At 49.4% G+C, this 26,724-nt stretch overlaps 2 protein-coding genes and 1 long non-coding RNA gene across 7 annotated transcripts in view; 2 read left to right on the plus strand and 1 right to left on the minus strand.

Annotated features, from left to right (window-relative positions):
* Positions 1-983, plus strand: part of Cog4 (component of oligomeric golgi complex 4) — a 33,732-nt gene extending 32,749 nt beyond the window's left edge. For 2 of the 3 annotated variants that reach the window (XR_015643424.1, XM_087594882.1), the window contains one exon: positions 191-983. Coding sequence is in view for 2 of the 3 variants with exons in the window: in XM_087594882.1 (XP_087451008.1) it covers positions 191-325 (135 nt within the window). In the remaining variant the exon portion in view is untranslated. 3 annotated transcript variants of the gene reach the window in all.
* On the minus strand, positions 942-20,560 carry Fcsk (fucose kinase). Of its 3 annotated transcripts, none has more exon segments than NM_001395146.1 (24): positions 942-1,580; positions 1,732-1,955; positions 2,335-2,434; positions 2,530-2,717; positions 4,990-5,109; positions 5,264-5,407; positions 5,758-5,979; positions 6,059-6,225; positions 6,366-6,576; positions 7,813-8,183; positions 8,563-8,627; positions 9,069-9,239; positions 9,355-9,456; positions 10,584-10,696; positions 11,153-11,324; positions 11,499-11,618; positions 12,227-12,307; positions 12,778-12,875; positions 13,335-13,407; positions 13,963-14,088; positions 16,745-16,795; positions 16,941-17,092; positions 17,437-17,541; positions 20,523-20,560. In NM_001395146.1, coding segments are annotated over 23 exon segments (3,273 nt in total). In that variant the 5' UTR covers positions 17,519-17,541; positions 20,523-20,560; the 3' UTR covers positions 942-1,460.
* A 43-nt stretch (positions 20,561-20,603) lies between these two features.
* On the plus strand, positions 20,604-23,115 carry LOC134483368 (uncharacterized). Its single transcript, XR_015644149.1, has 2 exons — positions 20,604-20,788; positions 21,800-23,115. It is a non-coding gene; the product is annotated as an uncharacterized LOC134483368 (long non-coding RNA).
* Positions 23,116-26,724: the final 3,609 nt, after the last annotated feature.

Raw genomic sequence — 26,724 nt, forward strand, 5'->3', positions numbered from 1 at the left:
GACTCCCTCAGCCCACCCTAGAAAAGTGACTGGAAAGAGTCCATAGCCAAGTTTAGAAGCCCCTGCTCCCTCACTTGATAGCAGCACAGTTCTTTAAGGCACCCCTACTCCCCTACATGTCTTAGTAAAGCCCAAGAGCTTCTCTCAGAATAGACTCACCTCTGCTGACTAGTTTATTCTTCCCCCACAGGTGACCGAGATACTAGATTACTGGGGTGCTAACTCTGGCCCTTTGACATGGCGCCTCACCCCTGCTGAAGTGCGACAGGTACTGGCTCTGCGCATAGACTTCCGCAATGAGGACATCAAGAGGCTGCGCCTGTAGCAGCCATGTGGCCCACCAGTCTCAGGGCCTGTTTTCTAAGTAGAACTATGCAGAGCTGCTGGCTTGGGTAAGCCGAAGGCCCAGACTGCACCACTGCACGGAAACCAGGAAGCAAGGAGTACACTCACTCACTGCAAAGTTCTTCCCAGGAGCAGTGAAGGCTGGAGGCAGAGAGGGCTACTTTACGATAGCTTTCCCTACAGAGAGGTGGGGACTAGCAGGGAGCACACAACCCAGCCATCTATCCCATGAGCAGTCACTCTCACCCGCACACTACAGCACACATGCTGACAGCATAGAGAGCTTGGAGGCTCCTGGTGACCTAAAGGCAAGGCTATGATGTTCACAAATAAACATCAGAATAAAGACACTACCTGGAGACATGCCATTGTGTTGGGTCCAGGAAGGGCTGGCTGCTTAGCCGAGACCATTCCAGCAATGGCCCTAAAACCTGAAGTCAAGTCCTCCCTCATCTAGTCACATAACAGCGGGAACCCTCATCCAGTCCTGGACATCAGAACTCTCTTGGGCTGTCAGCGCCAGGAACTGGATCAGTCCAGATGTGGTAGCTTCCTACAGTGCCAGAAGTAGGAATTTCTCCCAGCAAAAACAAAAGTTTTCTGAAGACAACCTTGAAAATTAAAATTTATTCCAAGAATGCCGGTACTGAGAACCTATTACCATCAGGTTCCTTTGACACTGTAGTGTTGTTGGAAAGGCTTAGGTTATCAAAACTTGCCGTGGACTGTGGCAGGAAATGGTTCACTGCCACAGACCTGAAAACAGCTCCACTCTTCCTGCCCCTACCGTAGAAGGCCAAGGCTCACACTTGGTATGGGAATGCCTGAAGGTGTACCTTCAGAGCTGGTCTGATTGTCATCCCTTCCGGGGCCCTAGGAGGCCTATACTGAGCCATGGAATTTGTAAAGTCCACATGGGACACTGTGACCAAGACCTCCCTTAATCCAGATGAAACAGGGGCCAAGTCTTAGCCACTGCCCACCATGAAGTACAGTACTGTTTGCAAACACTGCCTCTTCTGCCCAAGTCCTGCTTGCTTCCTTATCGGCAGACTTGAAGAGGTAGATGAGGAATAGCAAACCGAGCTCCGCTCAAGGGAAATACAGCTGTAGCTCTAGGTGTTGCCCACTTCAGAGGGCCCAGCCCCGCAAAGATGGGCGTCATGTCCTAGCAGCTGCAGGCTCAGGCCCTGAGTGTCCACTTGCACCAGGTGGACGCTGTAGTTGCCGAGGCCCTGGATGGGACAGAAGGTTTTGAGAGGGCTTTAGACAACTCCCGGGCCTTTTGGAGGCTGGGCTGGCACAGGGCCGGGAGGCCCATGAGTTGGTAGGCCATAGTTGGGTATTTCATTCCAGCCAACTGCCAGCCCTTACAGCGGCACATACCTCCACCTTGGCCAGCACAGCTTCTAGGACCTCTTTCTGCCGGGGTTCCTTGGTCAACAGATAGAGAAAGCCCCCACCGCCTGCCCCTGCCAGACTTTGGCCGAAGGCATAAGGGGCCAGGACATCCATCATCCGATGCACAGCCAGCGGCTCACAGCCTGGGGCCATAAGCTTCTTCTGCTCCCAGTATGAGGTCAGGTACTGTCCCAGCAGAGCCAAGTTTCCTGGGTTGGGGGAAGGAATGATTTGCCTGGGCCAGGATACTCAGGTGGTAACTTTTGCAGAGGGAAGGGAGTGTCAAGACATGTCTTCACCAACCACACAGGGATGTGGACTGATACGCACAAAGCAACTAGCATAGTGTCCAGTCAGCATCCTACCACTTCATCCTTGGGGCCTGGGCAGCCCCCACCTCCCTGCAACTCAGGGCAGAGCCTCTTTCCCATTTCTTGGTGAATGGTATCAGAGGGCCATTCCCATGAGAAAAGTTTTGATACTGAGATGGGGCTCCCACAAGGAGGAAACAAGATCCCAAGGGCCTAGTATGTGGAGTTGTGTTGGGCCCTGAGACAGGATTTACCTCAGAGTGGATGAACAGCTCACCTTGGCGGAAAGCTTCAGCACACTTCTCAGTCTGTCGAACCAGTCTGCGGGCATTCTGTACCACAACAGGCAACCGAGCATACCAGTTCCTTAGCACGTCCTGCAGGGCAAGTGGGCCATGGACAGTGCCATGAGAACTGGCTCCAGCCAAGCCCAGCCAAGAAACTGCCTTCCTTCTCTAGGGGCTGAGCTCACCTGCAGCAGATTCCGTGCCAGCCGGGTCTTGCCAGTATAAACCAGGAGCAGATGGTCATTGATCCTCTGGACAAAGTTCTCAGGCACAGTGATTTCCTCCACCTCCACCTTTAGGGGCAGCTGTGCCCGAGAGCGCCCCACCTTGATGCCAGGCATTAGGCCACTCACTTGGTCCTGCCAGCCACCTCCTGTGAGCCCAAAGTCCTGTCACTGTTGGAGCCTAAGTGGCCCAACCTCACCCAGCCTTGTTCCATGGTCCCGAATCTCTAGCCAGAGTGGGAGTACAGCTTGCCCCAACTCTAGCTACAACTAGCAAACCATGAGAGTTGGCCAGTCCCAGAAAGGGAAAGATGTGTTGCACATCTAATGTGTAATTAGAATTGGAACAAGTCACATCAGAAGATAGACTTCCATATAATCTGCCAGTACCCTGACAATACGTCTTCTAAGAGTCCTTGAAAAATAAGTTCATAGAAGCACAAAGGTGGCTGAGCACGTAAAAGTGCTTACTGCTCCTGCAAAAGACCAGCATGTGGATTCCAGCACCTACATCTGGCAGATCACAACTACCTGTAACTCAGCAAAGGGGATTAAATACCTTCTGGCCTCTAGGCACTCACATGTACACATACCTAAAAATAAGACGTCTTTTTAAGAAAGAAGAGGGCTGGAGAAAACACTGGCTGCTTTTCCAGAGGAACCAGGTTCAATTCCCAGTGCCCATTTGGTATTAATAACTCAAGTCCCAGGGGGATTCCAACACCCTCTTCTGACCTCTGCATGTAGGCACAAAATACCCGTGTATATATAAAATAAGATACTTAAAAAAAAAGCCAGGTAGTGGTGGCAGACACCTTTAATCCCAGCACTTTGTAGGCAGAAACAGACATCGCTGTGATTTCAAAACCAGCCTGTTCCACAGAGCGAGTTCCAGGACAGCCAGTACTACATACTAAGACCAGGTCTTGAAAAAAAAATTGCTGTGTTTGTGGGTATGTGCACATGAATGCAGTGCCCAGAGGGGTGCCAGATTCCTTGAAGCAGGATTTAGAGGTGGCTGTGAGCTAGGAACTCTCTAGACCCTCTACCACCTGGACCTCACCAATTAGCTCACTGGCTGGCCAGTGAACCCTGGGAACTCATAGTGCCCACCTCCTAGTACAGGACTTACAAGTGCATGGTTTCACACCTAGACTTCTGTACTGGTGCTGGGCATCTAAGGTCAGGTCCTCATGTTTGCACAGCAAGCACTTTACCCACCAAGCTATCTCTCTAACCTTCAATCTCTCAGTATTTAAGGATCTAAAGTACAGGAGGATGGAGAGACAGAGTGGAAAAATACCAAGCACTTGACTACACCCTTCTTCAGAGCATGCAGTGCAGCTGCTAATGCTACATTCACCCCAGTGGCTACTAATAATGCCTGTGTCCCTTATATCCCATGACTTTTGAAACTAAGGACATGATTTTGCTCATTTTGTCCCTAGGCCCCAATAGAGTAAATTATCAATAACCGTATACTGACCAAATGAAGAACTCAAATGGCACATCTCAAAAGGAGATTGAAAGCTCTGATATCTAACTTTTGCTACTGTCCTGCCAATTGTGGGATTTGGGTCAGTACAAAGGGCTTCAGAGGAACTGGAGAAGGCCCTGTGGTCAGGTATTCATACATTTTTGAGGCAGTTTCCTTCAAATTATACCAGAGATGAGACCCATGGGTGAACAGAACAGTCTAGGACCTAGAACCAGACAAACGTGTGGCTGCTTTACATAATACTCAGCTTCCAGGTACCATAACGGCCAGAAAGAGGTCTGGTGCCCAGAACACCTCAGAGTATAGTTCTTGCTGGGCCCTCATTGTTCTGCAATACAGAGAGCAGAGGGGCAAGAATCTTTATAGCCTAGAAAGTGACACTTTTCAGAAAGACAGGTCCATCCTCCCCTCCAAAGCCAGATCTGCCCCCTAGTTTCTGAAGGGCAGCCTGGAATGGGTAGTCATGAAGACTACCATCTGGACCACAGGTACCTAATAAAAGAAAGGCGCGGCTGGGGCTGGAGAGATGGCTCAGCAGTTAAGAGCATTTACTTTTACAATACCCGGTTCAGTTCCCATCACCCATAGGTGGCTCATTTCCTCCTGTTGGCACCAGCTCCAGAGAATCCAGCACCCTCTTCTGCCCTCCACAGACCCGAGACAAGGTGCACTAACGTACATCCAGGCAAACGCTCACACACAAATCAAAAGGAGCAATAGCTTCCAGCCAAGTCCAGGCCTCAAGTAGGACTTTAGCTCCTTTGAGGTAAAATATTTCCAAGTTGAAAAGCATCAGAAATCAAAGTGGTAAGGGAACTACAACCATTTTACAGTTACGTGGCTACTGGTAAATCTAGGGGAGCCCCACCTACAGGGTCTAGGAAAACTGTCAGAGTTCACCACCACCCTGGACCACTGTGTACCTGTGGTGAGCACCTGCTCCAGGTGCAACACTGCATGGATGAGAGCCTCTGTGCCCACTGTCCGGCCTGCAGCCCGCTGCAAAGCAGCCAGGGCAGCCCCTGCCAAGATGCTGCTAGTGCCTGCAGAACACAGGAAGGCACCAGTCATGAGACACTTCTGTCCAATCCTACCAGTCCCACCCCACTCTGTGCAGCACAGAGGCCAGGGACCAGGACCACAAGCAAGGCTGAAGACTTGAGGAGGGGAAGGTAACAACAGGGAACCAGGGCTTACCAAGACCAGAGCCGTGTGGCAGCTCTGACCATGTGTGCAGCTCAAAGCCACCATTAAACGAGCGTAGCAACTGTTCATGCAGAGGGACCTCTGAGTTGACATGCACAATATCCGCACAGATAAAGGCTGCCTTCAGCAAGGCACCTGAGGGATGAACAAAAAGGAAGGAATTATGCTCCTAGGCCCATCTTAGCGTCACTTAACACACCTCCCCTGCAATTTCTCAACCCAAGATGGACAGTGTAGGTCACATCCTCAAAACATGAAAGGGCATCTAGGCTCTCTACGAAGGCAAATGTGTCCTGTGACAGTTGGTACCTAAGAAGGGTAACTGTCACCCTTTTCTGGTCTTTCAGAGCTCCTCAAACCTAATGGCTAAGGTCAGGTCCTCAATAGTCTGCATGCAGTCCTCTGTGGATGAATATCCAAGTTCTGCCCTATCCCAGCTGGCTCTGGCTGCCTTCCCTCCTTGATGATGTTCTAATTGTCCTGACCTGGGGCATGAGGCTGGCAGTAATCCTGCAGGTCATCAAGGCTCCGGCACACTATCTTCACGGTCATCTCATCCTGTCGAGGTCCCACTGCCAGCCAGAGCTCAGGCTCTAGGATGCGGCGTGCCTTGGCCCCGATGGGCCGGCGGCCATCCACCCGAACAGCCAGGCCCAATACTGCTCCACCAAGCTCATAGGCAATGGGTGGTGTGTCACTCCAGCCCCCTATAGCAGTTTAACAAAATGGTCACAGAGCCTGCCAACCTGACTCTGAGGTTACCCATACCTAACCTAAGGAACTCACCAGAGAAATCCACACGGGCTGGGCACTCAGTCACCACCCACTGCCCAGGTGCTGGCAATTCCACTGGCTGGGTGGAGACGAAGTGCCGGGCTGTCATCACAGCCTGTCGGATCAGGATCTGCTCAGCCCCCTCATAATGGCGGGCAGCTCGAACCAACAAGGCAGGCCTGACAGGAGGGAAGACAGACAGTCTCACGGAGCCCCAAAATGGGAGTAGACTGCTTGTCTCTCTCTCTCTGAGCATCCACCATCAGGAGATCCTTCCACAGATGGCTTCTTGACAGGTTCTAATTTGATTAACACCCACCTGGTCAGCCACTTCTCTCTTTCCTGGGCAAGTGCCTCCACACCCCTCATGAGGTCTCCACGTTCCAAGTATGAGAAAGGCTGAATCCACTCAGGGTTGGCAGCTGGCCCACTGCGCAAGCCTCCTTGGCCCTCTGCCATGCAGCCGAGTACATCTGCCACACAAGCCAGAGCCCGGGCTGCCACACCAGGATCTTCTGCCCCTGCTGCAACTGAGGGACCAGGAGTTAGAAGTTTCAGAAGAGAAGGCTCTGACCTCTAATATTCTACCCCAGGCTCAACAGTCCCCAATATGACAGGCTCCTCATTCCTGCAAGCTTTTGTCAAGGTGTGTCCCTGCCTGTGACTGCACCCTACTCTGCCTAGCAAAGGTTTTATTCTACTAGATCCAACCCAATTGTATTCCCCAGTGCTACCTGAGGCATTAGAGTGGCTCAGAGTTCAGGCTTGAGTCAGTGTGGAGGCTCGGGGTAAACTCACTTGCTGCCAAATATGACAACCTGAATTCAATCTCTGCCGCTCATGGGGAAAGTTGTCCTCTAATACTACACGCGCACACACACATGCACACGCGCACACATACACATACACACACGCACGCACACGCGCACACACAGACACACACATACATACACACCTCACACGCGCACACACACACGCACACACATATACACGCAGACACACACACACACACGCAAGCACGCACGCATACATACACACGCACACATACACACACACGCACACAGACACACACATACATACACACATACACATATACACACACACACGCATATGCACACACGCAAATAATGGGTTTGGTGTGATTTTTCAAGACAGGGTTTCTCTGTGTAGCCCTAGCTATCCTAGAACTTGCTCTGTAGACCAGCCTGGCCTCAAACTCAGATCCACCTGCCTCTGCTCCAGAGTGCTGGGATTAAAGGAGTGCACCACCACTGCCTGACTTAAATAGATACTTTAAAAAAAGAGTTCGGGGGTCAAACCACCTGGGTTCAAGTCTTCGTCTCAGCTAGCTGTGGGTGAGTGATTTTAACTGGGACAAGATTGCACTCTTCTCAAGGCCACTAATGAGTCACTTTCTGAGGCTAAGACTCTGAGCCACCAGCCCAACTGGCCCATCTACAGTATGGGAGAGCTGCCTATATGCCAGGTCCCTGCTAGAGCTCTTTGCCCCCATCCTGGCACTCAGTACAGAACACACAGGCCTATAGATGCTGTAAGGACCCAGAGTCTTAACAACTGGGCTAAAAACTCCCACTAAAAAAGCCTTACTAACAAGGACGAAGCTTGCTAGAAAACAAACTCCAGTGTCTCTTCTATTTTAGAATTGCATGGCCCCCTAGTCTTTAGTCCTTTCAATTGATGGCACAGAGGGCAGGCAGGGCAAACAACATAGTCTTGCTCCTTACTATAACACCCAGCACACTCACCCTTGTCAAGTGTGGCCAGCAGGGGCCCAGAGCAACCTTCACCGACAGCAGCCCGGATCAGTGGATGTAGGCAGAGGTCCTGCCGGGCCTCTAACACATGCCTCGCCTTCTGCAAGGCCTGGCGGAAGAACAGATCCCGACGGAAGTCCAGTGTGGCAGCCCGGTCCAGGCGAGGTTGCAGCTGCTCCCAGGACAGACGCCAGGAGGCTCTCCAGGCACGCAGGGCCTCGCCTCTGTCCTTATGAGGATGCAGCATCCACAGCACATCCTGGGGCCCCAGAGCCCTCGTGGGGTGGAGCACAGGGAAAAGGCGGGCACTGAGAAGGCATCGATCTGAGAGGGGTGTATCTGGGTCCCACAGGTCCCAGTCTCTGGGGTGCAGAAAGGTGCATTAGTAGGGAGAAAGCTAAGGTTCCTGCCTTCTTTCCAAGCCTGTCTGTCAACTCATGGGGACAGGACACACTTCCTCCCAACCCACCATGGGCGGCACTAGCGTGTTACTAGGGGAGGGAAGCCATGCTGCCTTGTCAACTTGCTGAAGATACTGAATAAAAAATCCCAAAGGGTAGACATGACGTATCAGGGCTTTAGAGCTGTTCAGGAAAAGGTACTGGGGAGAATCCCAAACTGTAGTGGGCCTAGCAGGGTGGTAAGAGAACTGACAGGGCTGCTCAGGGAGAGGCTACAAAGAAGCAGCTACGCTGGCTGCCTAGGCCCACAGAGGCCTGCTGGAGCAACCAGCTGACTTACCGAATGCCTGTCTTCTTGAAGAACTCATTCCAGGACATGTTGAGATACATGCCTGCCCCCTGTCTCTGGGGGAAGAGGAAGAAGCAGTCAGGAATGCAGGGGCCTTTGAAAGGGACTAGGGGACACCAGGCCAGAGACTGGGGAACAGATGCTCCAAAGGGGACTGGAAGAAAGAGAGACACACACAGGAATAGGTTCTTTTAAACCACTTGAACACTTCCACCCAAATGCCTAGGATTTAGAGCAGAATCCTGAGTTCTACTTGATGGGAGCCATCACTGACCATGAGACTCAAAGCAAGCAATCCCCTCTAAACCTCAACCACCAGCCTCCAACACGGGGATAAAGTTCTCTAAGGTCTAATAAGACGTCTGGCCACCCCCGCCCCCAGTCTATCCCTCAGGCCAGTGCTCAGAGACCCCTGTAAGAGGACAGATAGAGCCAGACCACTGGGGGCTCCCCAATGTCTAAAGATGGAGACAAAGGAATGAGAGGTAGATGCCTACTTCCCAGCTGTCCAGACGGCCAGCAAGAGTGAATACACGACTCTGGGAGCCATGCAGCCGTATGTGGTGTCCCTGAAGGATGAGGTCATGAAGCTCCAGGCCATGCAGTGCCTCGGAGTGGGCGGTATCCAGGCCACTCACAAAGCAGCCAGCGCCAATATGAATGGGGCCCTAAAGGGGAGGAGACAGGAATCTTGAGGTGAGGGGCAGGTCCACGGGGCATCCAAACAAGTGCCAAGCAATGGCAACCCCTCTGCTTCCCTCTGCCCATGCTGTCATGGCTCACCCTCAGGTGACAGTGCTGCAGGACACTTCGAGGCCCCAGGTGCACGGGACCCTCCAGCAGGCAGCTGACCACGGAGCACGTAGCCTCTAGCAGCTGTGGCTCCTGAGAAGCCAGGGAAGAAAACCAGTAAAGTTGAAGGCCAGGGGCCGGGGGCACCTCAATTTTTATTTGGAAACAAATATCTAGGTGGAAAGAATAAAAACCCACCATACTCCAGGATCTTCAACCAGCCAGGTCCCCCTCCAGACCTGTCCTGGCCCAAGCCAAGGAACTTTTTCCATCCTATCTAATCTCTCCAGCATGCCGACCCTAAGAGTCACTTCTGAATGCCATCTGTCCAGACCCCCAGCATCGTGGCTCCCCAAAGAACCTTCAGAAAGGTCCTTTGCAGCTTCTAACTTAGCCATTAACTGGTCACTCTGTAACCTTGAATAAGTAGTTTGGCTTCTCTGAGCCTTCAGTGTCTCTCGGGGTATCGACATGTGGTGGTGCACGCTTTTAATCCCAGAAACTGGGAGGCAGAGGCAGCAGGACCTCTGTGACCTCAAGGTCAGTCAGGACTACACAAAGAAAACACTGCCTCAAGAAAATAAGACAGTTCAAAGTCTAAAAACTAGATTGCCCAGTAAAGGCATGTGTTACCAAGTATGAAAACCTGAGCTGGATCCCTGAAACTCAAATAATGGAGAAAAATTCCTCTTTTAAGTTGAACTCTGACTTCCAGATGCGTACTATACATACTATAGTATGTGCACATGCACACACACACACACACACACACACACACAAATAAAATGTAACAAATAAGTAAGTCAAATAAAAATTTCAAGGTCAGCCAAACAGTGGGCAGAGGCAGGCAGATCTCTGAATTCAGGACCAACCTGGTCTACAGAACAAGTTCCAAGACAGCCAGGGCTACACAAACCCTGTCTGGGAGATGGGGGTGGGGTGGGGGTGTGGAGAAAATTTAAAGTCATCCTTGGAAATATATCAAGTTTGAGCCACAAGCCACCAAGTAGCCTCAGGCTGCATGAGACCCTGTCTCCAATAAAAGACCAGTTAATGGCTAAGTTAGAAGCTTCGAAGGACCTTTCACTCAGCCTTTCACTCCCAGCAGTTAACTCATAGGTAAACTGTTCCAAGCACAGGGTATTTCTCTCTCTGGAGCCCACATCTCACCTGACCTCAAGTACTCAGCAGGCACCTATTAAGGGGCAGACAGGTCTCACCTCCACCTGAGAGTGAACAATCTGGGCCACAGCTACTCCAGGCATCGTGAGTCTGTGCAGGAACTCCGTGGCATCAGTTGTCATGTAACTGTAACCGCCATCAGGGACATACACTGTAAAGACATGAGAATGAACCCCGGGGGCTCGAGAGATGGTCGGGTTGCTCTTGCAGAGGTCTAAACAATTCCCAGCACCCACACCAGGCGGCTCACAACCACCTGTAACTCCAGCTCCAAGAGATCCAACGCCCTCTTCTGGCCTATTGGGGACCTGCACCCACATGAACATACCATCAAGGCAGACACCCAAAAATACAGTTTTTTGGGGGATTTTTTAAAAAAGATTTATCTATTTTATATATGTGAAATACACTGTCGAAGTCTTCAGATACACAGATGAGGGCATTGGATCCCATTACGAATGGTTGTGAGCCACCATGTGGTTCCTGGGAATTAAACTGGGGACCTCTGGAAGAGCAGTGGATGCTCTTAAACCGCTGAGCCATCTTGCTAGTCCACAGGGCAGGAGGCAGCTCTCTCTCTACCCAAGGGCTAATAAGAGATACCCACCCATAGTGAGGGGCTGATCTCGAAGCTCCCTCCACAGCTGGGCCCGGGCTCCCTTCAGGTAACGTGCTACATCCGGGTCACCTTGCCCCATCTCCGGGGGCCGCCCAGCCACGAAGTTCTCCCTGCTCATATTCCGAGCCATGCAGAGCAGGATGTCGAAAAACAGAGACAGCTGGGTGAGGGTGAGAAGCGTGGCTATTGGCAGGGCAGCAGCTGGGCCCCGCAATCCCACGGTTGAGCTAGTCCCATCTGCAGAGAGGCTAACCCAGAAAGGGGAACGGACTGGCCCGAGGTCACTTAGCCTTTCACTCCCAGTCAGGGGCCCCGGGTTGCTTCCTTTAGTCACCTGCACAGGCTGGGCTCCAGAGTCCAAGCCCATATAGGTGCAGGCGTCCAGCGGTGGGCTCACGTGGGTGGCTAGGAGGTGCTCAGCAGTCTCCACAGAGAAGAAGACAACCCCAGAGACCTGGAGGGACCCACAAGGCTCACGTGGGGGAACCCTGGTGCCAAGCTCAGGCATGGATTGAGAAGGGCGCAAGCAGATGAGCCAGACCGGGTGTAGTACCGTAAAAGGCACGGACTTTTATCCACCCCAGCCCCCAGATCCCAGGTTTGGACAGCTTCTACCAAAGCACCTTATAGAACCCCATCAACTTTCTCCTGCCAAGCCCAGCTCCACACCCTTTCCCAACACTCTTACCCACATCCACCAGGCTGCCTCTCCCTCACTTCTGCTAGCTTTCTGGCTCGAGGCAAGACCCTGAACTTCCACATCTACCTGTTCCACAGCCTCTAGCCTCATCTGCTCTCCTGAACGTCTCTTTAGGTTCTAAACTTGTTCTCCAGTTCTAGCTTGGCCTGGGATGGTCTAAAAAGAATGGAGCTCCGGGTTGGGGATTTAGCTCAGTGGTAGAGCGCTTGCCTAGCAAGTTCAAAGCCCTTTGTTCGCTCCCCAGCTCCGAAAAAAAGAAAAAGAAAAAAGAGTGGAGCTCTTCTCCAGAAAGAAAGGGAAACTGTCCCTCCCCTATTCCCAAATTTCCCAGGATCCCTCATCCCAAGCCCAGCGAGCCATACCAGTGGTACCAGTCCATCAGGCCTGACACACCGTTGTATCTCTGCCTTAGTGCCCTGGTAGTAAATGTCCAAAACCACGCCCTGTGGGGAGGGGGAAACAGAATTAGCGTCAAGAACAAGAGAGGGTTGGGGATTTGGCTCAGTGGCAGAGCGCTTGCCTAGGAAGCGCAAGGCCCTGGGTTCGGTCCCCAGCTCCGAAAAAAAAAAAAAAAAGAACCAAAAGAACAAGAGAGGACCAGGACGTAGACACCACTGTGAGAGTCAACAAAGGGTCTCCAAGGGAGAAGGCGCAAGTCTGGCAGGTACCAGTGTGTTTGTGGGGACTTCTATCTGTATAAGTCGGAGAGGAGGGCAGGTTTTAGTCACTGACACAGCCTCAGCCCCTAAGTACAGCACATCCAGGCAAGTGAGCAGCATCAGGGCAGTGCCATAAAAGGACGCAGCCTCGAGACCACACGGAATGACAAGCAAGGCAGGTCCCAGAGCACAGGGCCGGAAAAGCACCTCAATCCCAGGATCCCAGGGCAGCTTAGCCATACCAGGAGTAATACCTGCGAGTCAGTGAGGTAGACCCCGTGGTTTAGAGCGTAGGCCAGGCTCCCAGGAAAGGCGATCACTCTGGTTCCCCGGAAGCCATCCCAACTGATCCCTACGGGATGGCACAATCAGGGTGGCAAGGTAGGGAGCCCCAGACATGAGCTCAGAGCTGAAGCGTTTGGGAGCTCTAAAAGGAAAATACAGTTTCCAAGGCCAACCGAACATTCCTCTGGGAAAATCGTAACCCCTTCTCCCTTAAAGTTCTTCCACAGCAAACTGTAGGCGAAGGGGGCGGGGGAGTTCTGGTGATTCCTATTTAACTCCGCTCCCGTGGAGGTGGTGGGGGCGGAAGTGGATCTAGAACTCACTGAAGCTCTAACTTGCTGCATCTTCCTGCCTTGCCCTCCCGAGTGCTAGAATTACAGGCATGAAGCACCACAACCAGCCGCCAAGTCTGCAGAAGGGCAGACTGAGGCTCAACAGATCGATGGTCTAGCCCACTCTTCCTGTATAAATGGGCTGCCGAAACAGACTTGATGAGGGAAGGCGGTCCCAGGCCACCCATGCTCACCAGGGTTTGGAGGAACAGACAGAAGCATGTCGGTGCTGCAGACCCACACACCTGGTGGGGATCCTGGACCCAGCTGCAGAGGACAAGAAAGAGAGAAAAGACAGAATTTAGCTAGTGGCCCGGCCCGCCCGGCCCTTCCTCCACTCTTTCACTCTCCCGCCCCCCCCCATCCCCTAACCACCTACGCACACACCACCTCCCCACCCCCACCCCCCACCCTCCACCCCCGCTTCCCTTTGTTCCAGCCACTTAAATATGAAAAGCATCTGCCATCAGGGCCAGTGTTCAATGTTAACCCCCTTCCCACTCAACCCCATTCCAAACTTCTTGGGTTTTTTGTTTTTGGGGTTTTGTTTGTTTGTTTGTTTGTTTTGAGGCAGTCTCAACTAGTAGGCCCGGCTGGGCTGGAACTCAGAGCTCCAACTTTCTGGGCTCCTGAGTGCTGAGATTAAAAGCCTTCACCACCACACCTGGCCCCACAACAACTGCTTGAAGTTCTAGTTTTGCTCACTACCGACCTTTCTTCCTGGGGTTCCCCACCCAGGCCACACAGACCGTCCCTGGTGGCTCAGTATGTACAAACTGGCTCATCTGGGAAGACCCACTCTGGTTGACTACTTGGCCTTACCCGGTGGGTCATGATATCCAACAGGCAGTCCAGGTTGCATACCAAGGCCTCCACAGGGGCCTGTGGATTCTCCACAGGGAGGCAAGTGAAGGCCCTGCCACAGTCATCAAAGGGGAAGTCTCGGCCCTAGGGAGGAAGCGAACCTCATTAGAGGGACTCCTTGCTGCAGGGAAGCGGAAACGGGGGACACCTCCACTGTACAAGGGCAAAAGGCATTAAGCAAAAGAGGTCTTAAGAAAGTTATATGATGGTTCTTGTTTGAATTTTTACAACTAACATGATTACTGTGCAAAATTATAAACCATACACATGCAAAAGGAAAAAAAACCCCATCCTTAGGACACTAAGTGCTGTCCTCGTTTTGAGGTATATCCCATCAGATTGTCATTAATATTTCTTTTGCATGTTTTAAGTGTCTATCTGTCTGTCTGTCTGTCTGTCTGTCTGTGCACATGCATGTGCCACGGGACAGGAAATGGAGGTCCAAGAACAAAAGAAGCTGGGTCTCCCTGCTCCTACCACATTGGTCTTGAGGGTCAAACTTAGGTTTGGCAGAGGGTGCCTTCACCCCGGAGCCATTCACCCAACTTCCATTCATACGTTCTCTAAGTCTTGTTTTTTTAACGAACGTGAGCAGCTAAGGCATGATGGAACGAACCATTGGTCCCAGGGCTTGAGAGGCAGAGGCAGGTGGATCTTTGTGAGTCTGAGGCTAGCCTGGTCTACATTCTGAGTTCCAGGGCTACACAGGGCCTCGGGGTACAAACAAGCAAGCAAACATAAACTCAGTAAACTGGAGACGTGACTCAGTTGGCAGCTCGCTCACTCTGCAATCATGAAGCCCTGGGTGTAAGTCCCAGTGTCTTAGAAACGGGGCACGGAGACATGCCTAGAATACTAGCCCTTGCAGGGTAGAGAATCAGAAGTTCTGTTCTCAGCTCCACAGCAAGTGTGGGGCAAGACAAGGCTACATGAGGCCCTCCTTTTATTTTTACCATTTTTGAAAATGTGTGTCATGTACATGCAGGTGTCTGCAGAGGCCAAAAGAGGGCATCAAATCCTATGAAACGGGAACTGTACGGGTGGTTGTGAACTGCCCAAGGCATGTGCTGGAAGCTAAACCTGGATCCTCTGTAGGAGGGCCAGGCACTCTTAACCACTGAGCCACCTCTCCGACCCCATGAGGCCTGATTGAAAGATTTAATAACAGGGTCTGGGCCAGTAAGATGGTTCAGTGGGTAAGGGACCTTGCCACCAGGCCTGAAAGGTGATTTAAAGTCCTTAAACCCATATGGTAGAAGGAAAGAACTAACTCCAAAAGCTGCCCCTGACCTCCACCTGTCTACACACACACACACACACACACACACACACACACACACACACACACACAAAATAAATAGAATGGAAACTTTAGATACATAATAACAATCCCCAAAAACCATAGAGTATGCTGAAGAGGTGGGAACAGGGTTGGAGAGATGGCTCGTTGGTTAAAAGTACTTGCTGCTCTTAGAAAGGACCTAGGTTCAGTTCAGAGCATCCACAACCTCCTGTAACTCTGGTTCTGTGGTAACCTAATACCCCCTTCTACCCTCTGCACCCCATTCTGACCTCCATGAGCAGTGTGTGCACATGGATGTACATGCAAACAAGCAGGAACACACACATACAAACATAAATAAAAATAAGGAAGGAAGGGAGGGAGGGAGGGAGGGAGGAAGGAAGGGAAGGAGGAAGGGCAGAAACAACAGCAGAAAGTCACACAGGTCCTGAAGGTTTAACACTGGAGAATGAGACAGGCATCTACAGCAATAACAATATTCTGGCAATTTAAAAATATTACCACTGGGGGAATATGGGCAAAAATACATACATACATACATACATACATACATACATACATACATACAAAAATAACAACAAAAAACCCTCTCTGTATTATTTTTTTTTTAAAGACATTCTTTTTTTTTTAAAATACTTTATTTATTTATATGAGTACACTGTAGCTGTCTTCAGACACACCAGAAGAGGGCATCAGATCTCATTACAGATGGTTGTGAGCCACCATGTGGTTGCTGGGATTTGAACTCAGGACCTCGGGAAGAACAGTCAGTGCTCTTAACCACTGAGCCATCTCTCCAGCCCTCTGTATTATTTCTTATATGTGCATTTGTATCTTGATGAAAATTCCAAGGAGAACTGATTCCTCAGGACTGAATTCAGTTTATCAGGTTTGGCATTAGGAGCCTTGACTCACTGAGCTTTCTCCAGAGACCTCTTTTATTATTTGTGTATGTATGCACATTTGTGTGTGCATGTATGTGTGTGTTGCATGCACATGTGTGTGTGCACGTGTATGTGTATGTTTTATGTACATGTCTGTGTGTGTCGCATGCACATGTATCTGTATGTGTGTATGTGTGTTGTATGCACACGTGTGCGCAGGTGCATGTCCTCTGGTCCTGGGATTACAGACACACAAAGTCATGCTCAACGTTTACATGGTGTTGGGGATTTGAACCCAGGTCTTCATATTTACACAGTAAATGCTCTTACCCACTGAGCCTTCTCTCCATCCCCAGATGTACCTTCTAATTTGTCTAAAGTACATACCTAACCAGTTCCCAACTTCTAGACACTTCATTTCATTCGGATCCCTCTGGCTTTACAGGATGAACACCTCGCACACACACCACTATAGAACACCCGTACAGTCCCATCCAATCGCTAGAACCAGGATCCGACCCTCTGCCCAGCCCACATCCTGAATTCTGCTTACCATGTGCAAGATGAGAATCCAAGCCGAGTGCAGGACATCTGACGTGACCACCTGTGAAGAGCAGGAGAGCTGTCTAAGGGCAGGGTGACACGGCAGAAACAAGCCAGTCAAACTTACAGAACGAAGGAAGGTCTGGAAGTCTTAGGAACTATGAACGTGGGCCAGTGGGGCGGGGCGGCAGCTCAGAAGCACTCACGGTGAAGCCAGCTCGGGCACTCAGGTGCTCAGCAGCCACCAGCAGTGCATTGAGAGTAGCTCCTCCACTGCCTACTCGGGTCTGGGGGTCCTCCACAGCCAGTAACATCGTCCCGGCAGGGATCTGCTCCCGCTTCTGCCTTACCTCCAGCTCTGTGAGCAAAATAAATGTTGGGATACACACACAGTCACCGCCCGCCTGTGCTGGCCCAAAGGACCTGAGCGAGCCTGTTAACATTCGTTTGATTCCTGTGACTCAGCTTTACATAGAGCAGGTGGTTAAATACTTCTTGGAGGTAATTAAGTCCTGTTATCCTGAGCTTATAGATGAGAAAACTAAAGACTAAGGATATGAGATGTACATCAAGTTACAAGACTAGGAAGAAAGCCTGGTGTTTCAACCCAGGTCTACCAGGCCTCCAGCGCAGCAGGGGTCTGGTAAGGGAGAGGGAAGAGAGTTCTAATATAAAGTAAAGGGGGGAGGGTGTGTCACCTACCTCTCTGAAAGACCTGGACACTGTCCTTGTACTGGCATGTCAGGATAATGACCGTCCAATTGACCCCCTTTGGCTGGTCCATTCTGGCCAAAATGGAGGGGCTTCCTGAAACAGCAATGTATATAATGCATACGTGAATGTTTCTGAGGTCATCCACTAAAATTAATTTGTTCTGGCACGCAGTTCTATGAATTTTAACACAAGTATAGACTCTTTTTAAATTTTATTATTTTGTTTAAGTGTTTTGCCTGCAAGTGTATATTATACCACAGAAGTACAGCGCCAAGTGCCTTCAGAGGTTGGAGGTGGGTGTCAGTACCCCTGAGACTGGAGTTACAGATGGTTGTCAGCCATCACGTGTATGCTGGGAATTGAACTGGAAACCTCTGGAAGAACAGTAAGTGTTCTTAACCACTGGGCCATCTCTCCAGCCCCTCCTAATCCTTAACTTTGTTCACTGGACTTTTAAAATAAAAAGCATGACTTTAGGGGCTGGAGAGATGGCTCAGCGGTTAAAAGCACTGGCTGCTCTTCCAGAGGACCTGCGTTCAATTCCCAGTACACACATGGCAGTTCACAACTGTCTGTAACTCTGGTTCCAGGGGATCTTGACACCTTCACACAGATATACACACAGTCAGAATACCAATGCACATAAAATAAAGATAAATCTTTTTTTAAAAAGCATGACTTGCCCAAGGCCCTGGGTTCGGTCCCCAGCTCCAAAGAAAAAAAGGATGACTTGAGGGGTTGGGGATTTAGCTCAGTGGTAGAGCACTTGCCTAACAAGCAGAAGGCACTGGGTTCGGTCCTCAGCTCCGAAGAAAAAAAAAAGCATGACTTGAAATTGTCCCCCTCTTGGGCTAGAGAGATGGCTCAGCGGTTAAGAGCACCCAACTGCTCTTCCAGAGGTCCTGAGTTCAATTCCCAGCAACCTCATGGTGGCTCACAACCATCCGTAAAGAGATCCGATGCCCTCTTCTGGTGTGTCTGAAGACAGCTACAGTGTACTTATATATAATAAATGAATTAAAAAAAAAGAAATTGTCCCCCTCCACAAGACAACATGTGGCACCCGACTGTGGTTGAGTGAATGACAGACACATCCTTCCAGGGTGTGACAAGAGAGTAAGAGAGTTTTAGCCTAGCCCTGTTTAGGAGGAAATGAAGGCTTTGAAATGGTCTTGGGGTCAAAGGCCATAGTCCTGGTTTTAATTGTCAACTTGATATAACATAGTTATGTGCGAAGAAAGAACCTCGGCTGAAGACCTGCCTCAATCAGAGTCCTTTGGGCATATCTTTGAGCAACTGTTTTGATTGATGGCTGGTGTGTGTGGCCCCATCCCTAGCCATATAAGAAAGCCCCTGGGACAGATAAGAAAGGGCTGAGCAATCAAGAAGCAAACTAGTAAGCAGCATGCCTCTGTGGTTCCTGCTCCAAATTCCTGCTGGGAGTTCCTGACCTGGAAGTATAAGGCATATACCCTCCCTTTCCCCCCCGGATTGCTTTTGGTAGTTTTATCACAGTAATAGAAAAGCAAACTTAGGGCTGGAGAGATGGCTCAGAGGTTAAGAGCACTGACTGCTCTTCCAGAGGTCCTGAGTTCAAATTCCAGCAACCACATGGTGGCTCGCAACCATCTGTAATGGGATCCGATGCCCTCTTCTGGTGTGTCTGAAGACAGCTACAGTGTACTCACATAAAATAAATAATTCTTAAAAAAAAAAGAAAGAAAGAAAAGAAAAGCAAACTTAGATAATTCTGAATAATAGGGTGTGGGGGATCCGGGTCCGGGAAGACAGAGAAAAGTCTCAAGAAATCAAGCATTCCCAGTCAGATCAGCCAAGAGAGTAACTAACACTCAGGGAGTGTTTCTCAGGCACCAAGCCAACAACATTGTAGTGACAGCTCAAAGGAGCCATTCACCAGCCCTAACAGTTGATCTTATCACACCACGCACATAAAGAAACAGTGGCTTAAAGAGTAAGCAGGCTGCTTAAGGTCAGGTAGAGCCAGTGCAAACAGCAGGGTGTGGCCCAATGTCTGCCCTTAGTCACAGTGAGGAATGGTCCTGCAGTTGGCATCACACGTGGCACTGGTGCAGTGATCTTGGAATACCGAGAAGAGATTACCGCAGCACTAGGCCCACTTTTAACAGAACTTCATTTGCCCAATCCAAGTTGGAGTTTTGGGGACTGGGCCTTTTTTTTTTTTTTTTTTTTTTTTTTTTGAGTTAAGACATGGTCCTACGAAGAAAACCTGGTCTCTAATCCACTATATGGCCAAGCATGGCCTCAAACTTCTGGTCTTCCTCCTCTACCTCCTGTGCACTGTAAATAAAGGCTTACACCGACTCACCTAGTCAAGCATTTTTGGTTGGTTGGTTGGTTTTTGTGTTTTGTTTGCTTTCTAGTGCTAGGAATCCTCAGCAAAACTACAGGATAGCAAGCAGAGGCAATAAAATAAAGCCCCTCTTGCACACACGCGTGTGCACACACACATATTTTCGAGACAGGCTCGCACTATTTAGCCCTAGCTGGCCTCAAACTTTTCATGTTCTTGCCTTCCCTGTACTAGGTTTACAGGCCTGGGCCACAATATGCTTATTGAAGGAAGATGGTACAGGTAGGGACTATGCACATTTCAGTATTTTAAAAACTTTAAAAGTTGAATGAGAGAGAGAGAGAGAGAGAGAGAGAGAGAATGAATCAGGCCCAGGAGACACTAATTTGCGGCTTTCTGAAGAACAAGAGGCAGAAAGAAGTTGCCTAGAAGTAAAACCAAATAGTAAACAATACGGTCATAAAATGTGTGCCTAGTGGTATAAACTGAGGCAGGAAAACGACTCATATCAAAATCTGAGTAGCGCTGGCATCTAGAGCTCAACTGGCTCAAGGGAATGTCGCTCTGTGTGCCAGGTGTCCCCAAGTCGCGGGGCGCCCTCTAAAAACCCAAATCAAGAAAAAGCTGCACTGCAGAGGTCCCTTGCAGCTAACCAGCGCTGGGGTAACGACAGAGATCCGGGAGACCCGCGAGAAAGCGCCCCAAACTAGAGTGGAACTGAAGACCCCGCGGACCCACTTACCTGCGTCCGCCCAGAGCTCGCAGAGCCGGCTCTTTAACGTGACTGCGCATGCCGCGCAGCGCACCCTGGGAAATGCAGTTCATTCGATCTTGCTCCAGAGTCCGTAGAACCCGCATGCAGCCCCGCCTTACTGAAGGGAAAAAGTTCTCAAACTTACACGGAGCGCTCCACGTACCAACTTCCAGAACTACAACCACCAGAGAGAAGTAAAGACACTCGCCAGTTTTCGTTTTGTTTTGTTTTGTTTTTGTGACTCGGGGTACAAGGTAAAAGTATGTTTTGCTCTTTTTTTTTTCTTGACAAGGTTTCTCTGTATAGCCCTGGCTATCCAGGAACTCATTCGCTTACCTCTGTCTATTGAGTGCATGTGGAACCACCGCCTGTCTGTAATTTTGACTTTTTCTTTTAGTGCTTTAATTGAAGCTAAGTCTTTCTTATCTACTGATTGACTGACTGAGTGACTGATTGATTGATTGATTTAATATAGGTACACCGTAGCTGTCTTCAGACACACCAGAAGAGGGCATCAGATCCCATTACATTACAGATGGTTGTGAGCCACCCTGTGGTTGCTGGAAATTGAACTCAGGACCTCTGGAAGAGCAGATAGTGCTCTTCACTGCTGAGCCATCTCTCCAATCCCCTAATTTTGACCTTTTTCTTTTTTTTCGGAGCTGAGGACCGAACCCAGGGCCTTGCGCTTGCTAGGCAAGCGCTCTACCACTGAGCTAAATCCCCAACCCCAATTTTGACCTTTTTAAAAAAGTGGGTTTTTTAATTATTATTTTAGGGACTGGAGAGATAGCTCCTAGGTTAAGAGCACTCACTGCACTTTCAGAGGACCAGGGTTCAATACCCAGCACACACATGAAGCTCAAAACTGTTTGTAACTCCAGGATCCAACACCCTCACACAGACATAAATGCGGCAAAACACCAATGGGTATAAAAATAAAAATAAGTAACTATTAAAATTATTTAGTTTTTATTACGACTGTTAACACCATCGTTTTATGTGCATGACTGTTTTGCCTGCATGTGTGTCTGCGCACCTCGTGCGTTCCAGAAGAGGAAAGCAGAAGGTGTTAGAGCCTCAGAAGCTATTTTTTTTTAAGATAGGATCTTCCTATGTAGCCCAGGCTGGCCCTAATTCAAACTCCTCCTAATTCAGTCTCCAGAATGCTAGGATTATTCAAACTCACCACCATGACCCAACTTCTTCAGATTTTTTTCTTTCCCTTCTTTTCTTTTAAAATTTTTATTTCTTTCTCCTGGCAGGAGCCCAAAGCCACTATTTTCCTCAAGAGTGTGAAGAAGCAGGGGCGGGCTCACCATTGTTCCTGAGGAGGGAACATACTCAGCTAGAATTGGATCAACAGTTGGGATACTGTTTCCCTGTTTTTCTCAGGCGGATCCTTCTGGAATAAACTTCCAACTCTACAGTGGAAAGTTTCCAGTAAAACTTTTCGAAAGCTGTGCGTGACAGCATCGTTCGTCATAGCCCCAAACTGGAAGACACTCCAGCATCCCTGACGAGGGTTCTATGTTTCACAAAGGTTTTGACTAAAAGATGGTTGATATATATGCACAGTAATGGACTCCCTTCAAGGCCTTTTGTAAGGCTGGGTGGGGTGGCAGAGGCCTGTAATGTCAGCACTTGGGAGGTAAGGGGATCAAGAATTCAATGTCATCCTCACCTACACAGCCCAGGTAAAGGTGGGAAGTGAGAACCAACTGGAAATGCCTTGCTGGCTTTTGGTCTTGCTTTGGTCCAGCATTTCCTCACAAAGCTCCCTTTCGTCTCTTTTGGAATGGTTATGTATATTTTGTGCCATCATATGTTGGAAGTGTGTGATTTGCTCCTTGTTACAGGGGGTTGCAGTTAAGAGACTGCCTCAAGTCTCAGCAAAGATGTGGACTTTAAACAGTGTTGCGACTGGAGAGCTTACTTACGGGTGGTTTTGAAGTTGGATTGAATGCATTTTGCAATATGATATGGTCACAAGTCTATGGGGGCCAGGGAATGGATGATGGTGGGTTGAATGAGATTCACGTATGTGTATGCTTAGTCACTAGCCATTTGAAAGGATTAGAAGGATGAGGAGATGCGGCCTCGCTGGAGAAGTGTGTCACTAAGGGTGGGCTTTGAGGTTTCAAACGCCCATGCCAGGCCCATTCTCACTCCCTTGGCTTGGGGATCAGGATGGAAAGCTCTCAGCTCGAGAGACACCATGCTCCACGCCATAAAGATAATGCCCTAAGCCTCTGAAACTATAAGCCAGCACCCAATTAAGGGCTTTCCTTTGTAAGAATTGCCTTGGTCATAGCTCCTTCACAGCCACAGAACCATGACTAAAACAGAACACTCACAAATGAAATGAAAAGTATTTTTAAGGGCTGGAGAGATGGCTCAGCGGTTAAGAGCACCCGACTGCTCTTCCAGAGGTCATGAGTTCAATTCCCAGCAACCACATGGTGGCTCACAACCATCTGTAAAGAGATCCGATGCCCTCTTCTGGTGTATCTGAAGACAGCTACAGTGTACTTATATATAATAAATGAATAAATCTTTAAAAAAAAAAAAAAAAAGAAAAGTATTTTTAAGTACTGCATCATGGGAGGGGAAGGCAGAATCAACAGTTCTAGTGCAACCATGGTTACAGCCTGAATTTGAGAATCTCCTCAGGAAAGAAGGAAGCAATGGGCCATGGCTTTGTTGGTGGAGCCCAGTGCTAGATAGAGCACTTGCTTAGCACGCAAGAGACCCTGGAGCCCCAAACATCCCTAAACACGTAAAGGGATAAGACTTGCAGGGCAAGGAGGACATGAGCCTCTCTCTCTCTCTCTCTCTCTCTCTCTCTCTCTCTCTCTCTCTCTCTCTATTTTAGTTTTTCTTACAAGAACATACTTTCCACATTTGGTGTCCTGAACCAAGAAGCCTGAGAGGACACGGAGTCAGTCCCAGCAGGAATGGGGGCTGTTCTGTAAGTTGGCCAGTCACAGCTGTGTCTTCCTATTTCTGGCTGTAGCATGAGTAAACAGTAATTCCCAATGCCTGTGATTTTTATGCATGTTTGACTCCATAGTAAACAGTGTGTGTGTGTGTGTGTGTGTGTGTGTGTGTGTGTGTGTGTGTACGCTCACTCACGCGCGCGTGTGAAACCAGCCATTATTATTGTCGATATACTCTTCCTGCTCTGTTGAAGGATTTGGGGGTTGCCCACTGCTGAGTCTTCAGGCTCTGGGACTGTACCTAGGATGTTGTAAGTGGTTAGAAACCATCGAATGAAAGAGCGAAAAGCGTCCCCTGTCTGGCTCCCATGGGAGTCATCCCCTCTCTCCACTTGGCCCAAGTCTCCCTCACCCCATCTCCTGTGTCTATCCTCTGTGAACCCAGGAAGCCGTCTCTCTCGCAAGTGACGAGGCACCTCTTCTTCAGCAATGCAGATCCAAGGCTCTGCAGCAGAACCAGAAGCAGAGACACCTGCTGTTGCAGTGTTGGCAGTGGTTCCATTAAACAGAATGCATCCCCAAAGAGCTCAGGAGCCAAGCCTTACTCACAGCCCGAGAAGCTGGTGTGGCTGGGTGACATTGACAGGGTCAGACCTGCTCTAGGGTAACACTCTCCAGCCAGAGAGGCAAAGCCAGAAGCCCATCCCTGGCAGGATAGGATAGCTCACACAGCCTATAGCTTAGCATTCAGGAGGCAGAGGCAGAGGCTAGGGGTCACGCAAGGTGCAAGCCAGTGCTGTCCATACAAATCAATCAGTAGCTCCTGTTTAAAAGGAAAGAATTCCTTGACTTGGCATAGTGGCAGCCCATGGCTGTAATCACAACAGTGGAGACACTGAGACAGGAGGCTATAATATAGCCTGGGCTATGGTATAAGACCTTACCTCAAAGAGAAAAAAAGGAAGGGATGGAGAAATTGCTCAGTGGTTAAGAGCACTTCCTGTTCTTCTAAGGACTTGAAGTCAGTTCTTAGCACCCACATCTGGCAGCTCAGACTTGCCTATAACTGCAGCTCCAGGAATTCCTATGCCTTTTCCTGGACTTTGCAGGTACCTACATGGGTGTTCACAAACCACAATACATCTATATACAATTTAAAAATTAAAAAAATATATTAAAAGAAAAAAACAGAGATGGAGAGATAGCTTTTCCAGAGGACCAGAGTTCAACTCCCAAACACAAGTCAGTTGGTCACAATTCCAGCTCCAAGGGATCTGACACCCTCTGCTGGCCTCCTTGGACACCCACACACTTGTGGCATACACTCACACAGATGTATACATATGTTCTAATGTTCATAGCAGGGAGCAGGAAGCACAGAGACAGACATGGTGCTGGAGAAGTAGTTTCGAGTTTTATATCCTGGTCTTCAGGCAGCAGGGTTGCACGCACGCATGCACGCACGCACGCACGCACGCACGCACGCATGCGGTGAAGAGAGGAGGGAGGGAGACAGACAGACGCATGGCCTTTTTGAAACCTCATGGCCCACTCCCAGTGAACGCCTCCTTCAGCAAAACCACATCTTCTGATTCTTCCCAAACCAACTCCAATTCAGTCCTCAATTAGTCAACTGAGGACTAAGCATGCAAGTATATGAGCCAATGGGGGCCAATCTCATTCAAAGCACCACAACACATATGCACAAATGAAAATAAAAAATAGGGGTTGGGGATTTAGCTCAGTAGTAGAGCGCTTGCCTAGCAAGCGCAAGGCCCTGGGTTCGGTCCCCAGCTCCGAAAAAAAGAAAAAAAAGTTATTTTTAAAGGGAGCAGGGGCGCTGGAGAGTTGGCTCAGTGGTTAAGAGCACTGATCGCCCTTCCAGAGGTCCCAAGTTCAATTCCCAGCAACCACATGGTGGCTCACAGCCATCTGTAATGAGATCTGGTGCCCTCTCCTGGTGTGTCTGAAGACAGCGACAGTGTACTCACATACATAAAATAAATAAATCTTTAAAAAAAAAAAAAAGGGAGCAGGGGGAAAGCACTTGGGTCTAAGGGTTATCTGTAGAACAGCTCTCTTACCTAGCATGGATAAGGCCCCAGTTTCTCCAGTACCAGGAAAATAAAGGGGACATAGGAAAGACAAGAAGGCCCTCCCCAAATGATACATATTAACATTTCCTGCTGGCTGAAGTCAAGAGCTTCAATATAGTTGACAAAACCAAGGAAGAATGCCTACAAGGAGAGCAGTCCTGAAAAATAACTTTCAAGAGTGTAAGAAAACCGGGGTTGGGGATTTAGCTCAGTGGTAGAGCGCTTGCCTAGGAAGCGCAAGGCCCTGGGTTCGGTCCCCAGCTCCGAAAAAAAAAAAAAAAAAAAAAAAAAAAGAACAAAAAGAGTGTAAGAAAACCAATGGGGGGAATGCTGCTGGAGAGATGGCCCAGTGATTAAAAGTACTGGCTCCTCTTGCAGAGGACCTGGGTTCAATTCCCTGCACCTATATGGTGCCTACAGCCATCTGTAAATCTAGTTCTAAAGCACAGACCTGCACAGGCATAAGGCACACACGTGGTGCACAGACATATATAGGCAAAAGACTTAGACACCTAAAAAGAAAGAAAAAGAAAGAAAAAAGGACCGTGATCGCTTAAAGCCAAAATGCAAGTGACTTTCCTAATCTGGAAACCTCAACAGTGCGCCTCATAAATCACTTTACTGTTTCTTTAGCACAAGGAGATTCCTGCTGATTTGGACTCAGGACTGTAATCCCGGCACTTAGTGTATACAAGCAGAAGGCTCAGGAGTCCAGACCCAATCTCAGCTCCATAATGAATTTGAGGTTAGCTTGTGTTACATGAGATTCTGTCTCATTTGCTTGTTTGTTTGTTTGAGATAGGTTCTCTCTGGGTAGCCCTGGCTGTCCTGGTACTCATTCTGTAGATCAGGCTGGCCTTGAACTCAAGAGATTTGCCTGTCTGCCTCCTGAGTGCTGGGATTAAAGGCATGTGCTGTCATTGCACAGTGTCAAAAAGGGTGGGGGGTGGGGGGGTACCTCAGTTGGTAAAGTGTTTGCCAGTCAGGTAGGAGGACCAAAATGGGATCCCTGGCGTGCACATAAAAGCTGGTCATAGTCACCTCGTCTGTAGTCCCAGTGCTGGGAGAGCAGAGACAGGAGATCCTTGGAACTCACTGGCCAGCCGGGCTCACTAAATCAATGAATTGCTTCCAGGTTTAATATGAAACCCTATC

This window comes from Rattus norvegicus, chromosome 19 (assembly GCF_021556685.1).
Source record: "Rattus norvegicus strain SHRSP/BbbUtx chromosome 19, alternate assembly SHRSP_T2T, whole genome shotgun sequence".
NCBI lineage: Eukaryota > Metazoa > Chordata > Mammalia > Rodentia > Muridae > Rattus > Rattus norvegicus.

Excerpts from the sequence above, each read along its gene's own strand:
- Fcsk (XM_087594660.1), bottom strand. The coding sequence starts at position 11,243 with ATGGGGCAAGGTGACCCGGATGTAGCACGTTACCTGAAGGGAGCCCGG. Across the intron at positions 6,226-6,365 it reads AGAGAGAAGTGGCTGACCAG|GCCTGCCTTGTTGGTTCGAG; the intron begins GTGGGTGTTAAT and ends CCCTCCTGTCAG. Across the intron at positions 2,435-2,529 it reads TGGCACGGAATCTGCTGCAG|GACGTGCTAAGGAACTGGTA; the intron begins GTGAGCTCAGCC and ends CTTGCCCTGCAG.